We start from the raw sequence: 15,517 nt of genomic DNA, 5'->3' as shown, positions 1-15,517 counted from the left end.
GGGGCATTTGTGTGCTGTAGACTTGGGCTTTGTCTTATCTATATACCACTAACCTGAAAAAAATGTTTTGCTTGTTAGTAATATCAAAACGATTGGATGTTCTGACAGAACCACAGAAGAGGCCAGGCAGATCCTCAGACCACACGCCTCTCTTCCTGTTCAAACTAATTCTCCACTTCAGAATCTCAGGTGACCGTTCACACTCAGACTGTTTGACCTTTGACCTCAGAGTCCAGGTCAGCCAGTCAGCAGCTTCATGCAGGTTTGTTCTCAGACCGAGCATCAGAACCAACATCTGACTAAATGAAGTTTGTTAAATGAGCTCGTTAAGCTGCAGGGCGGCCATGTTGGATTCCTGTTTGTCTTCCAGGTGTATTCTGACTGAACAGGTGAAAGCCGCTCCGGACGCTGCGGTTTCCCAGCAGCACCTGAACGCAGCGGGAACTCAGCGATGGAGAGAGAAGAGAAGAGAAGAGAAGAGAAGAGAGAGAAGAGTCGGATCAACCTGAAGATGAAAACCTGCAGACGGAGTCCAGTTCTCTTTTTATTCCAAAACACTCATCAGAAGATTACAGCACACAAACAGCTGATCAGAAGACAGAAATAAAAAAATAAAATGAAGCCGAGGAGCTTCAACACACAGACTGACAGGCAGTCTACACTACAGAGACCAGTTCACTGCTATTTACAAAACACAACAGGCTTTAAGACCCAGGAAGCAGGAGGCAGGAGTGGGGGGGGGGGGGGGGGGGGACTCAGCTGATTATTCTCATAAACACAGTATGAGATGAAGAGTCTAAACCAGACAGTCAGCTGCAACAATATTTTTGCAAACTTTTTGTGCAACTTCCAAACCAGACTGACAGAACCGGACCGACAGAACCGGACCGACAGAACCGGACTGACAGAACCGGACTGACAGAACCAGACTGACTGACAGAACCAGACTGACAGAACCAGACTGACTGACAGAACCGGACTGACTGACAGAACCAGACTGACAGAACCAGACTGACTGACAGAACCAGACTGACAGAACCAGACTGACTGACAGAACCAGACTGACAGAACCGGACTGACAGAACCAGACTGACAGAACCAGACTGACAGAACCAGACTGACTGACAGAACCGGACTGACAGAACCAGACTGACTGACAGAACCAGACCGACAGAACCAGACTGACAGAACCAGACTGACTGACAGAACCGGACTGACAGAACCAGGCTGTTCCGGTCTGATGAACCTTTAAACCAGTCAGTCAGTCAGTCAGTCAGACAGAACCAGTCTGACTCAGATCCACATGTGACATCATGATCCTGTCCTGACTAAACACTGTGATATAAAACATTATCACACTTTCTTTTTTTATTTGATTTCCTCTGAATTACACCAAATTTCTAGGCTATTAATAATACAAAATGAATATTTCTGATACCACGGAAAACAAATATCATGATATTTGATGTTGTGGAATATCGGCCTGTGGTTTGGGGTGGGGGGGGAACGGCTTCAAATTTTAAAAAAATGAACGGAGTCAAAACATCCAGCTTCCTGCTTCCTGTCCTACAGCTCTGATGGGAACCCGGGGTCAAGGGTCAGGGGTCAGGATGGGGTCAGGGGTCAGGGTGTGTGTGGGGGGGTGGGGGTCGAGGCGGGTTAAGAAACTATTCATCATCCTCATCATCGTCGTCTCCTTCATCCTCTGGGTCTCTCTTCCTCTTCTCCCCCTGGACAGCTGCACCGTCCTCATCTGACACACACACACACACACAGAGAGACACACACACACACACAGAGAGACACACACACACACACAGAGAGACACACACACACACACAGAGAGACACACACACACACAGAGAGACACACACACACACACACACAGAGAGACACACACACACACACAGAGAGACACAGACACACACACACACACAGAGAGACACACACACACACACAGGTCAGCCTTAAACAAATCGTCTCTTTCTAAACACGTTGCTCCTGCTCTTCTTCAACAGGGCTGAAGCGGATCACAGATCTCACGGATCGGATCGTTTCACGGTTTTGAGTCACGGATCGGATCATTTTTCAGATCAGCAAAAAAAAAAAAAAAAAAGGGTTAAATGCAGTTTAAAAGCAGGCAGCAGCAGCACAAACCAACAAGCACTTTAAAACGAATGTAGCACTTTAGGACTTTATTATATTATGTATGTTTGAATGTATAAATGTGATAACTGTTTTTGCTGTTCTTATTTTATATATTTTATTTACCTATGTATGTGTTTTTAGTATTGAAGACACATTGTAGTATCGAAGTACTGAATCGAATTAATTAAAAAATGTGCTACTTTGGCTCTGATGCAGCCGCCTCTCTGTCTGTAGTCTCCACTCTGTAGTCTCGCCCAATGTCCCGCCCACAGCACTATCTGATTGGTCACACGTCTCGAGTGACAGCCTGAAGGCTCTGCCACAGACAGGCAGAGAGACGGAGCTTCTCTGAGCGGAGCTGAGTGTGAAGGGAAGGCAGCATGTCGCTGAAGCTGAAATAAACATCACAATCTTCTGATCTATTTCAATGATGACAAGCATGATGACATGTCCAGTTTCCCAGTTTCCCAGTTTCCCAGTTTCCCAGTTTCCCAGTTTCCCAGCTCCACCACTGAAACACCCGAAGTCAAGTCACAGCCGACAGGATTTCAGTCAACGGAGGAGAAAGCGACGGCTTTTAAATCAGTCGCTCGTCCTTTTTTCTTCTTCCTGAACTCAGTCTCTGGTCTTCAGAGTAAAACAGCAGCTTCTGTCTGTCTGAGTCTTTTCACTGCAACTCTGCATCCAGACTTGGGGAATTATTACTTTAAAAAGTAACAGCGGCAGTAAAACTGTATTTCACACTGTGATGGTTAAACTTTGCAATTAATCCGCGGTTCATATGCGTTCCGAACCGTGGGGGGGGGGGGGGATCCATACGGATCACGGATCAACTACGATCCGTTACACCGCTGGTCTTCATTCTGACTGTTAAACTTGATTCAGAATGAAAGCGTCTGATTGGTCGGCAGCTGCTTCCTTCCTTCAGTAAAACACCAGCTGACATTTGGACTTTATTCTGCTTTAAAATGTTTAAATCATCATTCACTGAGTCTCAGTGAAACAGAATATAAACACAGTCAGCTGACGCTTCAGAACAGAAGAGAACACAGCGGAGGGATACCATGCAGGAGATAGTTCCTGCTGGGGAGACCGGATCTACTTTTATTGTTAAATACTAATTTTAGTGTAAACTAGGGATGCAAATTTCAATCAATTTCCTTAATCGACCGTCAGTCACATGCGACCAATTAATCGATTAATCATTATGTAAAAAACAGCTTTTGACATAGAAAATATAAAATGCATTTTTACAGCTGTCTGTAGGCGAATCAACAAGTTAATACACCGAGCAAAACTTCAAAGATCCTCCTGTGTTCCCTGTCACTGTGCTGCAGAGCTTCAGCACTGTTAGTGTTTCAACACTGTGTTAGTGTTTCACAGTGTTTCAACACTGTTTCAGTGTTTCACAGTGTTTCAGCACTGTTACAGTGTTTCAACACTGTTTCAGTGTTTCACAGTGTTTCAGCACTGTTACAGTGTTTCAACACTGTTTCAGTGTTTCACAGTGTTTCAGCACTGTTACAGTGTTTCAACTCTGTAACAGTGTTTCAGCACTGTGTTACAGAGTTTCAACACTGTTACAGTGTTTCACAGTGTTTCAGCACTGTTCGTGTTTCAACACTAACACAGTGCTGAAACAGTGAAACACAGTGTTGAAACACTGTTACAGTGTTTCAACACTGTGTTTCAGTGTTTACAGTGAACAGTCATCTTTTCAGGTGTGATGCTCCTTCACTGGCTTCTCGCCCGCTCGCTTGTCTTTCTTCTTCTTCTGTATCAGCGGTGAAAGTCAAATTGCGCCTCGTGGTGCTAAATGATTTCAGCAAAATATGAGAAATATCACATCGCCTACACTGTCGATTAATCAGTTAATATATGCTTTATCGATCAAATTCTTAACGGCGATTAATCGATTGTCGATTAATCGTTAACATCCCTTGTGTAATCAAGAACAGAAACGCTCACTGCAGACAGACAGGAAGCTGTGAGTCTGCAGTGGATCTGATGCTCAGTCTGTTTCCACTCAGATCAATGGGAATAAAACTCTGATCAGTTTCTGTTCTGTTTTCATGTTAAAACTCAGTGAAGATCGATTTCAACAGAAGCAGCTTGAAAACATTCAACCCACAAACTAGCATCAGAGCTGCAGTGCAGACGAGTCTCTACTGGACTCTACTGGACTCTACTGGACTCTACTGGACTCTACTGACACTGAGGCTTCTCAACACTTCAGTCTGACTGAAGATCAAAGAGCCTCAGAATAAACCTGAAGAGCAAACAGCAGAAGAAGAAACGTTCTCATAGGACTGAACCTGGAAAACACATTTCACATGAAGTGAATTTTTAAATGTATTAAAGCATCAAAACTGTCATTTTTATCATCTTCATTTATCATCATCACTTTGTATCAATGTTTTTCTGTATTTTTTTTATATTGTATTTGCCCCAAACTGTTATAAAGTGTCTGAGTACTATGTAAAGCACTTACAAATAAAATGTATTATTATTATTATTATTATTATTATTGGAACATTTAACTGAATTTAGATCTTTTTAGACATTTGAAGCAGCTGCAGCTGGATGAGATCTCACTCTGAACCGGTCAGCTGATCTCTCTCGGCTGATCTCTCTCGGCTGATCTCTCTCGGCTGATCTCTCTCGGCTGATCTCTCTCGGCTGATCTCTCTCGGCTGATCTCTCTCGGCTGATCTCTCTCAGCATGAAACACAAACAGCTGGTGAACAGGTTCGTACCTGCATCTTCATCCTCCTCATCGTCTTCCTCCTCCTCCACATAGTCATCATCATCTTCTTCATCCTAAGAGAAGCACCAAGGAGTTTCATTAAAACAAATTCAAACTTTATTCGTTCATGCTGCCTGAACAGAGACAGGAAGCCGCTGAGCCCGGAGGAGCCGCCTGTTTTCTTCTTCTACTGCAGTAAAACAGTTTGTGACGAAGTGATGTGATTGGCTCGTTTCAGTGAGCCCCCTTTCCCCTCGACCCGCCTCGTCTGCTTCAGCTACTGGTTTACTACGTTACCCAGAATGCCATTCAACATTACCCAGAGGGGGGGGGGGGGGGGGGGGGGCAAAAAACAGACAGGATGTGATGTCACATCAGACACATTACAGCAGTGATTCTCAACCTTTTCCACATGGACCTCTAACTTAGTCCAGTTCAGTTTCAAACTAATACATTTAATTTCAAATTATGCTTTTCAAATTCAGGTTTTCAATGCAATTATTCAAGTTAAACAATACAAATTCAAACTATGTGATTCAAATTCAGTTTTTTAATGCAATTATTCAAGTTGAGCAATTCAAATTCAAATATAAATAATTCAATTTCAGTTTCTAGAGACACATTTCTGCCCATAGTTTGACCATCAGGTTTTAGATTCTCTCTTCTCTTCCCATCATGCATCAGCTGAGCGCCGCCTGGTTTACAAAGACGAGATCTCACTTTCACATCCAACATATTTTACTTTCATGTCTTTCTTGTCTCACTGTATTGCTGATAACTTCAGCCTCATAATCCAGTTTCATATTTTCAGACATTTCACTGTTTTAACATCTGAACTGTCAGTTGCTTTATTCTCCTCTGTCTCATGTTTCTGTTTTAATAAAGACCATGTTGTCTACCTGTTTAAGCCCCGCCCCTTCCTCAAGCCCCTGAGGACCAATCGGACGCCTCCTCACCTGGATGCCCTCCTTCATCAGGTAGGACAGGCCGACCTCCTCCTCCCCCTCGGAGCCTTCGTCCTCCTCGTCCTCCTCGTCTTCGTCTTCGTCTCCCGGCGGTCCGGCTGCGTCTTCGTCTGGAAACACAGAACAGCTGAAGACCCGCCGCTGGTCTCTCTGCCTCACCTGTCTCCCTCCTGTCAGTCTCCATGTTCTGGTCTCTCTGCCTCACCTGTCTTCCTCCTGTCAGTCTCCATGTTCTGGTCTCTCTGTCTCCCTCCTGTCAGTCTCCATGTTCTGGTCTCTCTGTCTCACCTGTCTCCCTCCTGTCAGTCTCCATGTTCTGGTCTCTCTGTCTCACCTGTCTCCCTCCTGTCAGTCTCTCTGTGGCTCCGCCCACCCAGGGTTTCTAACACTTTCTTTCCTAACAAGGTTTCTATGTCTGATTATTGATCAGTTGGATCTAGTCAGTTAGTCAGTCTAGTTTCTCTGTCCAGTCCTGTGAGAAATAAACTCGACCTGCACCCTGACCCTCTGAGCTGGACTGATTGATTGATTGATTGATTTTATTCGATAAATTAAAATACAATGTACAAATGTACATACAGTACTAAAATTAATCAGGATATCGCAATAAAGTCACATGACTTATTTCCATTGTGGTCCTGAGGTCTAGGCTAGGAGGCAGGCAGGAAAAGGGAGAGACATGTATATGCTGCTGATATCCCATTTTACACTAAAACACCTAATAAAAACATCAATATTATACAATCATGAAAATAATAAAAAAAACCCACAAGTTCAGAAACCAGTCCCAACTGTCCTATAAAAGATGTTTCACTATACTAACTTACTCAGCATCCATTTTTTCAGTTGTTTTTTTAAAACTATTCAGAGAATGGGCAGATTTAATTTTGTTTGGGATTTTATTCCACTCCGAAATGTATTTCTCCCTACTTTGCTTTTCAGCTTGTGTTGTTTCAGGTTAGATACACTGGCCCTCGTATTCAGGCCATAAGAGTCCCGAACAATAGTCCACAAAAATAATTTGGACATAGACCTTGTTAAATGTTAATAAATAAAACTAATAATAAGTTTTAACTGTTGAATTCTGCCTTCAACAGGGAGCCAGTTCATCTCTTTAAAACGGTTTGGGCTGATGTGGGTTTTGGACTGAGATGAAGGACGAGCCTCATTAGTTAGTTCTGAGCTTTCTGAAGCTTATCTTTTGTTCTTCTAGTTATATCACTTTATATCACTGTACCAGGTTACACAGGTGTAATCATGGTGGCATTGGCCTAATGATGCAGCTAATGTCCTCATGGTTTCCTTATCGAGGAACCTGGATATTCTTGACTGCGGCGCTCTCTAGTGGCCGGCAGGTGAAGCTCTAGTCCTGATGTTTAAAACACTGTGGAGGTGAGGAGGAACTCTTCAGGGGAGAAACAGCAGAATAAAGTTCAGGTTACAGCTGCATAAAGACAGACCCGGTCTTAACTTAATGTGATTGTATTTCACTTGATATTTTCTTTGCTGCGGCACTAATCTCTCTGGGATGTTTGTTTTCTGTCTTTCTGCTGTCGGTAAAGTATCAGGCTGGTGTTTTAATGCATTTCTTACCATCAACAAATCCTATGAAAATAACAACATCAGCAATGATTTTGTTTTGCCAACAAGTCTGGTCCATGTATCTGGTCCCAGTGCAGCCATGTCCCAGCAGCCATAGAACTCCATTGTATTAAAAATCGATTAAAAACCCGTCACAGAGCCATGCTGCTGCTCTGCAGCATATTTCATCATCACCATGCACCGGGCCGGACCACTTTTTCCTCTAACGACTTAATAAGCCGGCTGTAAACACTTTGCCATCTCAGGAAAGTAGTTCCGTAGCACAGAAAATAGTCCCCCGGCGTAATGAAGAATTTGTTCCCATTTGAATTTGATTTGGTAAAAACAGCCTGACTTTTCATGGTAACAGTTAGAGATTTATAAAATGTAAACTATGTCTCTGTGAGCTGAATTTAAAGGTTTTTAGTTTACAGTTGGAGCCGATGACTTCCGGGCTGACGGCTGAAAACAGAACGTAGGAAGTCAGAAAGTAACGGGAGGAGAGCAAACGCATTGTTGATTTGTTATTTTCATAGGATTTGTTGATGGTAAGAAATGCATTAAAAAACACCGGCCTTATCCTTTAAGCTAGTTAGCCATCCAGAAAGTGTAGACACTTCCCATCAGCCAATCAGCAGCCGGTCTGAGCGGCGGGGCGGGGCGGGGCGGGGCGGTCTCACCGTCCTCGGCCTCGGAGTCGGGCACCTCGTTGTCGTCCTGGTCGTACCCGTCCAGGTAGGTGACCTGGGGCAGCAGCTCCAGCACGCTCTCCCGGTACTCGTCCAGAGTGGTGACCTCACAGCTGTACAGGTCCAGACTGCGCAGGTTCTTCAGGTTCTGCTGCAGGGGGAGGAGAACAGCTTCACACCTGAGGAACCACAACTCATCTGAACACTGACTGAACACTGTGCAGCTCAACACTAATATCTCCTCTGCAGATACAGAACATGCATCAGAATCTCAATCTCATCTGAATCTCATATAAAACATATTTGTTTAAAATTGCTTTTAATTAGTCAGTGTTTTTGTTGTTCTTTATTTTTGTAATTTACCAATATTCTGCTTCTGTGGCACCGTACTTCAATTTTGTCTCACACTTTCTTAACCGTCTTGTTTTTATTTATGTTTTTTTCACTCTGTATTTCACCTCAATGTGTCCTGCTGCATGTCTTGTATGAAGGGTGCTATATAAATAAGGTGCATTATTATTATTATTTTTATTATTACCATCATCATCATCATCATCATCATCATCATCAGGACTGAGTCACACCTTCATGTTTTAGTCTTTCAGTGAAATTCAAAAATGTTTCCAGACTGGGCAGCAGGTCCCAGCTCACTCTGTAACTACAGACTGTTTTCAGTTTAATCAACAGAAGAAGAAGAAACGTCTCCAGTCTGAGGAGACGACACTGAAGCTGCTGCCTGAAGCCGGGATTTTCTTTTCCGTGTTGCGGACCAGTTTCAGGTCGGTGTGTTATGAATATGAAATGAGGCGGGAGGGTTCAGGTGTTTCTGTGGATCAGGAAACTGTGCATCTCATTAAGACAAACAGCTTGGTGAGTCCAGGTCTGTGTTTTTGTTTCAGGACAAGCTGAGCCGCCTGCCGCTCTGAACCTGATCAGTGCAGCTGGTGATCAATGCAGCTGGTGATCAATGCAGCTGGTGATCGATGCAGCTGATTGGTGGATCTTACCAGAGCCTCCATGGTGCTCAGCTCCTTGATCTTGTTCCCGCTCAGGTTGAGGTAGGTGAGGTTCGGACATTTCTCCGCCAGAGCGTCCAGACCGCCACAGATGCCGTTATCGCTCACCTCCAGCTGGGGGAGAGAGACACTGTCAGCCAATCACATTCGAGCTCTGAGACAGAAGGGGGCGGGGCATCCAGCAGCTCACTGCAGGGATGCTGCTGAGGAGCTGATCAAGTGATCAGGTATCATTACAGTTTATTGATATCTGTAGATGTGACTGGGACTTAAAGGTGAAACTACTTTGTCTTTTGAATTTTCCTTCCCACCATGGAGGAACGAAGCTTTAACATCTATCAGCTGTTCATTTGAAATCTGTAAATACATTTTTAAAACACATACAGATAAATACAGGCATTAATACAGATTTAAAATACATAAATCCTTTACTTTCCAGGTCCACAATTTCCTAATAATTTCCTAGAAAGGAACTGTTCATTTCTTAGGAAGTTTCCTGGAGAGAAGCATGACATCATGTTCTAATAACAGTGAAAACAGAGAGGGAGCTGGATGGCAGCAGGTCGGTTCCTCCAGTTCCTTCTGTTTCCAACACAGAACCATGAACTGATGAAGCAGTTATACAGGAAATTAGAAATGAACTAAAACTAAGAATTCAACAAATAACTATATTATGTAATTATATGAATAATGACTTGTGATAATTGACCTCTGCCTGTTATTTTTCCAGTAAACAGTTTATGGTTCTGTGGTTCTCTGTGGTTCTCTGTGGTTCTCTGTGGTTCTCTGTGGTTCTCTGTGGTTCTCTGTGGTTCTCTCTCACCTTGCGGAGCTTGGGCAGTTTGGGCAGCTTGGCGAGCGAGGTGAGGCCGACGTTCACCATGCTGAGCAGCTCCAGCTCTCTGTACTCCTCCGTCAGCCCCTCCACCTCTCCATCACTGGAGTGACAGTTATCCACCACCAGCTCCAACACCTGGACACACACACACACACACACACACACACACACACACACACACACACACACACACACAGTACCGTTACACTTAGGAGAAAGACACATACCAAGTACAGCATGTGTATCAGTACTACACACAGTACTGTAGATTGCTGCCTGGTACTGAAATACCCTAACCCACCCACCCACACCCACACACACTGCTGAGGGAGCAGGGCGGGAATCAAACCCACAACCAGAGCCGGTGATAATTCAGTCTGGTTTCTGGTCTCAGTGGATCACACGATGATGATGAGGTGATTTTTTAAATCATGACACAGTTCTGCTGTGTGAACTGATGAGAACACACATGTTATTTAAAAACTGACATATGAAACATGTTAAGGAACACCTAACAATACCATTCAGTTCAATGGGATGAACATTGATTAGATTATTTTAAGTGATCTTGCAGACATGAGCCGTATCCTGATATATATTAATATTGGGGGGAAACAATCCCTATGATTATTGTGATTGATTGATTTATTGGGTACAGGCAATAGTCCATCCCAGAGGAGAAAGGCGTACTTAAACACTTGTTTCCAACGTGGTTCTCGACGGAGAACAACAAAGAAAAACAGTACACAGAAACAATAACAATTAGGGTTGCAAAGGGGTGGAAAATTTCCGGTAAATTTCCGGAAAGTTTCCGGTAAATTTCCATGGGAAGTTAAGCTGGGGAATTTTGGAAATATTCCAAATTGGAAACTTTCCATGGGAATTATGGGAATTTATGGGAATTTATGGGAATTAACTGGGAATTGAGGGTAATTTAATGGAAAGGTATCATATCCAAGCATAAATATTTGTTTTGTTATAAGCAGACATCCATCCAAAATAATACAATTAAAACAGATTTATTTGTAAGTAGAACTTTATCAAGTGTTAAATATTTTATTGAACAATCAATTCTTTCATTGAAGAACAAAAACATGAATGTTGAGTTAAATATTACTCATCCCCCCGACCCAACCCATTCAAAAATTAATAAAAATGCACAGGAATGCACAGTGCATGTAGGGGGCGTGGCCTCAACAGCCCTGCAGTAAGCAGTGTGCTATGTGTGCATGTGATTGAGGAATAGCAAAGATATTCAACTGTACTTGCATGATATCTGGTTGTTTTAGTCAGGATTATGCTAAAATATATTTTCCCCAACTATATTTAAGTTCCCTATTAAGAGCATACCTTCAATTTCGTAAATTCCTGGTTTATTCCCGTTTATTCCCATAAATTCCCGTTAATTCCCATGGAAAGTTTCCAACTTTGAAAATTCCCGGAATTTTGCAACCCTAAAATATAATTAGGTATTTAGTACAAATAGAAGAAATTTCACACTACACACCTAAAACTAAACTATCAAGCGTGAGAGTATATGAAGTGTCTGTGGAAGTGTGTGTGTATGGTGAGTGTAGTGATGCACAAGTGTGTGTGTTTGTGATATTGATTTCAACCCTATGGCCCGGCCCCAAGTGGGACTGGGCCTGCAGAGCCTGGTTCCACCCAGACTGATCCGTCAGGATGGAACATGGTGGAACATGATGGAACATGGTGGAACATGGTGGAGAACATGGTGGAACATGGTGGAACATGGTGGAACATGGTGGAGAACCGCGACTTTAATCAAAAACATTTCATCACGTCCCGTCCGGCTCCCTCTCACTGTGCCTTCTGTCTCATCTGAAGCAGAGAACCTGAACACACCGAGCCCGGCCTGCTGGTCTGGTTTATTCACAGTAAACCAGTACAAGACACCAGTGGTGTAGTCTATGTGATGAGCAGGTATACGCCGTATACCACTAAGAAAGCTTCTGGATTTCCGTATACCCATCTTATAAATGCACAAGGATACGCAACAATATAGTTTTGTGACAGAAGTTTCATTTCAGTGATTTTATTTCGCAAATACCGGGTAGAGTATAACTGCAATAAAGTAAGTTTTGCAGGGGAAGGCATCTCCTCCAGTCACACTTCCATTCATAAAATTCACCCTGTGCTCTGTCTGTGTTACGAAGCATGGAACATGGTGGCTTAATAATAATAATAATACATTTTATTTATAGAGCGCTTTTCAGGGTACTCAAAGACACTTTACATAAGTTAAAAAACAACACAATAAAAACATATAGCACACAAGATTAATCACACATTAAAAGCAGTTCTGAAAAGGTGAGTTTTTAGTGATTTGAACATGAGCATATAGGAGGCTTCCCACACAGGAGGGGCTTTGAGTTTGGCCGTGGTCGGGGACCTAGACCTGACTACAGCTGCAACGATTAATCGATTAGTTGTCAACTATTAAATGAATCGCCAACTATTTTGATAATGGATTAATCGGTTTGATTTTTAAGAAAAATAAGTCAAAATTCTCTGCTTCCAGCTTCTTAAATGTGAATATTTTCTGGTTTCTTTCCTCCTCTATGACAGTAAACTGAATATCTTTGGGTTGTGGACAAAACAAGACATTTGAGGACGTCATCTTGGGCTTTGGGAAACACTGATCCACATTTTCCACCATTTTCTGACATCTGATAGACCAAACAACTAATCGATTAATCGAGAAAATAATCGACAGGTTAATCGACAACGAAATTAATCGTTAGTTGCAGTCCTAGACCTGACGTCACCCACCAACGAACACAGCTGCTTGACGGTCAGTGCCAAGTTCATAATATTCTGTAATGAATGAGTGTTTGTGACAGAACTGCAGGAGTGTGCACTGTGAATGCTGATATTAAAACTGAGAAGCCTATTCAACTTTTCATTATTAATAATACTTAACACTCTTAAATCGTAATCCATGCTTTGCATTGAAAACTGCCAGCTGATGAACCTCTGCAACCTCCAGGGCCGTATTCACAAAACATCTACGGCTAAAAGTAGCTCCTAACTATTTTTATTTGGTTTTGACTTTTTGTTTTCAATTTCAGTTTAGTTTTAATTAGTTTTTAAAGCGGGTTTGCTAGTTTAGATTAGTTTTTATTTTTTGAAAATGCTTAGTTTTAGTTTAGTTTTCATTAGTTTCAGTGTTAGTTTTAGTCTTTTTTTGTAATATGGGGTATTTGTCAGGGACGAGATTCAAAAATTCAAAATACTAGGCTTATGTATGAAATAAATTGACAAAGACGAAAACTAAAGACATTTTCTCTATAATTCTAGTTAGTTTTGTAAACACACAATATAGTGTCAGTTAGTTATCGTTTTTTTGTAAAGCCTCGTTTTTATTTCAGTTAACGAAAATGTTTTTTCACACCTAGTTTTCGTTATTTCGTTAACGATAATAACCTTGGTGTGGATGCATGTACTGTATGCGTTGAGTGTGGTGGTGCGTATGGGGTGTCGCTCCGGGACGGGTGTGTAGGAGGCTGGGAGGGAATCATCACAGTATACCCACTACAATAAACTAGACTACACCCCTGGTCCCCTGCAAGACACCATTCACACAAACACAGCCTGTGACTCCCAGCATGTCCACTGTAACCCTGACAGGAGGAAGAGAAGCACTCCGTCAGGGTCAGCGTCCGCTTCTCCAGACGGGAAGCTGGAGCAGTTTTCTCCCCTTGGTGGAGTGATTCATCTCACCTCACAAACGATCTTTGGTGAATGAACGACAACGACAACACAGCTGCTGGCGGACTGACACGCAGACTGTAGTAGAGCATAACAAGTATATTTAACTCGTAGTATTCTACCTATATGCGAAGTACAAACTCCATATGAAATATAACGATAAACACTAAAGCATCTAATGTTGTGAACGGCTGGTCATGTGGCATCCTGACTCTACCGACTACTAGCTTCATAATAACATCGTTTCAACTGTGAGCGATGGGAGGAAATGCAGCAAATATTTTAAGATATAATTTCAACAAGCAACGTTACATTAACCAGACTGGGCTCCGTTCTCACGTATGGACAGAGCGTGATACCAAAGTCCGTTCAAAAATCCGGCAGTTAATGTCGTCTCGTTTATCACAGAACATACAGAACATATCCCGCACAACGCGACAGCAGGCGTTCCTTCTGGTAAATTACATACATTTGTTCCACAGAACAGACTGTACTTCAATACAGCTCCAACCTTCAGAAGTGGTTCGCCCGTTCCCCCCCCCCCCCCCAGTCTTCTCCACCAAAACACAGCGCGGTGGGCGGCAACGACCAGAGAAACCAATTCTAAAAGTTTAAATTTAACTGGGGTGAAGTGTTGTTTACTGGATCAACTGTAGGCCGAATTGACCATAAGCTTCTAAAGAGTTGTAAAATGACTTAAGTCGTGGTATAGTAGGTACACACATTGGCCAATAACCAAAGCATCTTTAAAGAGTGGGATTTTTTAAATGGAGTTTTGTATGACGTCCTTTCCATTCAAGAGAACGACAAGCATCGGGGCTAACCGAACTAACTAGTCTGTAGGTTAAAATGGAAGACCGGTTTACCACGTAGCGAGTGGGATTGTAAACAAAGTGAACGTAATCTGCCCCAAATCAACATTAGCAAGTGTAGTTTTACTACAAATATGTTAGCAGTAGCCATAGCAAGCTAATCCTGAAGACTGTTCTATTATGTGGGCTGGGCTGACGGCAGGTTAGCTTGTTAGCTTATGTGTTAGCTGCATGAGGCTCGCGCGAGCACCCGTGCACCCACGAGCGAGCGAGAAGTCAGCGCGCGAGTGTACAGCTGCACACGGCTAGCGCCTTCACAACCCAGCGGACGATCCACCATGTTAGGACAATAACAGCACGATGCTCAAGTTGTTTTCTGGGTCAAAATGGCGAATAACACGCCACTGAACGGTGTGCAGACACAACAGAGAGAGGCGACTATGTCCGCTACCGAAGAATGCATTGAGCATCGTCATTTCGAGTCTGCATCCTTCACGAAATTCTTGGGAATTAAATAAATAAAAGTCCTGTTATAGTTGCATACCTCGGCTGGGTTCCTGTTCCTCAACTCCAAGCTGATCCTCTTCTTCATGTCCATTTCTGACGCCCGAAGAGAGTGCAAAAAACAACTTATAACAAAGGAAAACTGAAAAGAAAATACAGTAGATTTGGGCGCGCGTTCACTGTGGCCTTCCTCTGTCAATGGCTGCCAGACGATAACTAAACCTCCATGTTAGCTCGCACCCGACCGCCACTGGCAGACCACGCCCCCTTCACGATGAATATTCAAACATTTTTACATTCTGTGATCTTATTGGCCTGGTGTTACGCCAATCACCAAGCACGTCCCTCATCAGTATATTATGCAAGAATCTACGTTACTATTGGCTAGAATTGCAAGGTCGTTGATAAATCACAACCAATAAGAAGCGTAACATGACACTTTTAAACTTTACATACGCCCACTCTTTGTCCTTATTGGCGCCATAA

General features: G+C 42.9%; 1 protein-coding gene across 6 annotated transcripts; it reads right to left on the bottom strand.

The window, feature by feature from the left end:
* Positions 1–536: 536 nt before the first annotated feature.
* On the bottom strand, positions 537–15,253 carry LOC139640529 (acidic leucine-rich nuclear phosphoprotein 32 family member E-like). 6 transcript variants are annotated; one of them, XM_071514700.1, is made up of 7 exons: positions 15,072–15,253; positions 9,969–10,118; positions 9,137–9,259; positions 8,103–8,280; positions 5,851–5,969; positions 4,905–4,968; positions 537–1,738 (listed from the first exon to the last, which is right to left on the bottom strand). In XM_071514700.1, exons 1-7 carry the CDS (start codon positions 15,123–15,125, stop codon positions 1,668–1,670), a joined length of 759 nt encoding a protein of 252 aa, XP_071370801.1. In that variant the 5' UTR covers positions 15,126–15,253; the 3' UTR covers positions 537–1,667. The 6 variants fall into 6 exon arrangements, with proteins under 6 accessions (XP_071370801.1, XP_071370799.1, XP_071370800.1 ...); XM_071514698.1 differs by having other exon boundaries at positions 537–1,753; positions 8,121–8,280; XM_071514699.1 differs by having other exon boundaries at positions 8,121–8,280.
* Between the last annotated feature and the right edge of the window lie 264 nt (positions 15,254–15,517).

This window comes from Centroberyx affinis, unplaced genomic scaffold (assembly GCF_046629955.1).
Source record: "Centroberyx affinis isolate AG114_WGS23_722 - 3 ecotype Tasmania unplaced genomic scaffold, CSIRO-AGI_Caff_v1 ptg009715l_1, whole genome shotgun sequence".
NCBI classification, from domain to species: domain Eukaryota; kingdom Metazoa; phylum Chordata; class Actinopteri; order Beryciformes; family Berycidae; genus Centroberyx; species Centroberyx affinis.
Note: the sequence above shows the minus strand (reverse complement) of the source record. Positions and strands in the feature narration are given on the sequence as shown.

Coding starts and splice junctions, on each gene's coding strand:
- LOC139640529 (XM_071514700.1), bottom strand. CDS start 15,125: ATGGACATGAAGAAGAGGATCAGCTTGGAGTTGAGGAACAGGAACCCA. Junction 8,281..9,136: donor TGAGCACCATGGAGGCTCTG/GTAAGATCCACC, acceptor CTCCCCCTGCAG/CAGAACCTGAAGAACCTGCG. Junction 5,970..8,102: donor CGGTGAGACCGCCCCGCCCC/GCCCCGCCCCGC, acceptor CTGTGTTTCCAG/ACGAAGACGCAGCCGGACCG.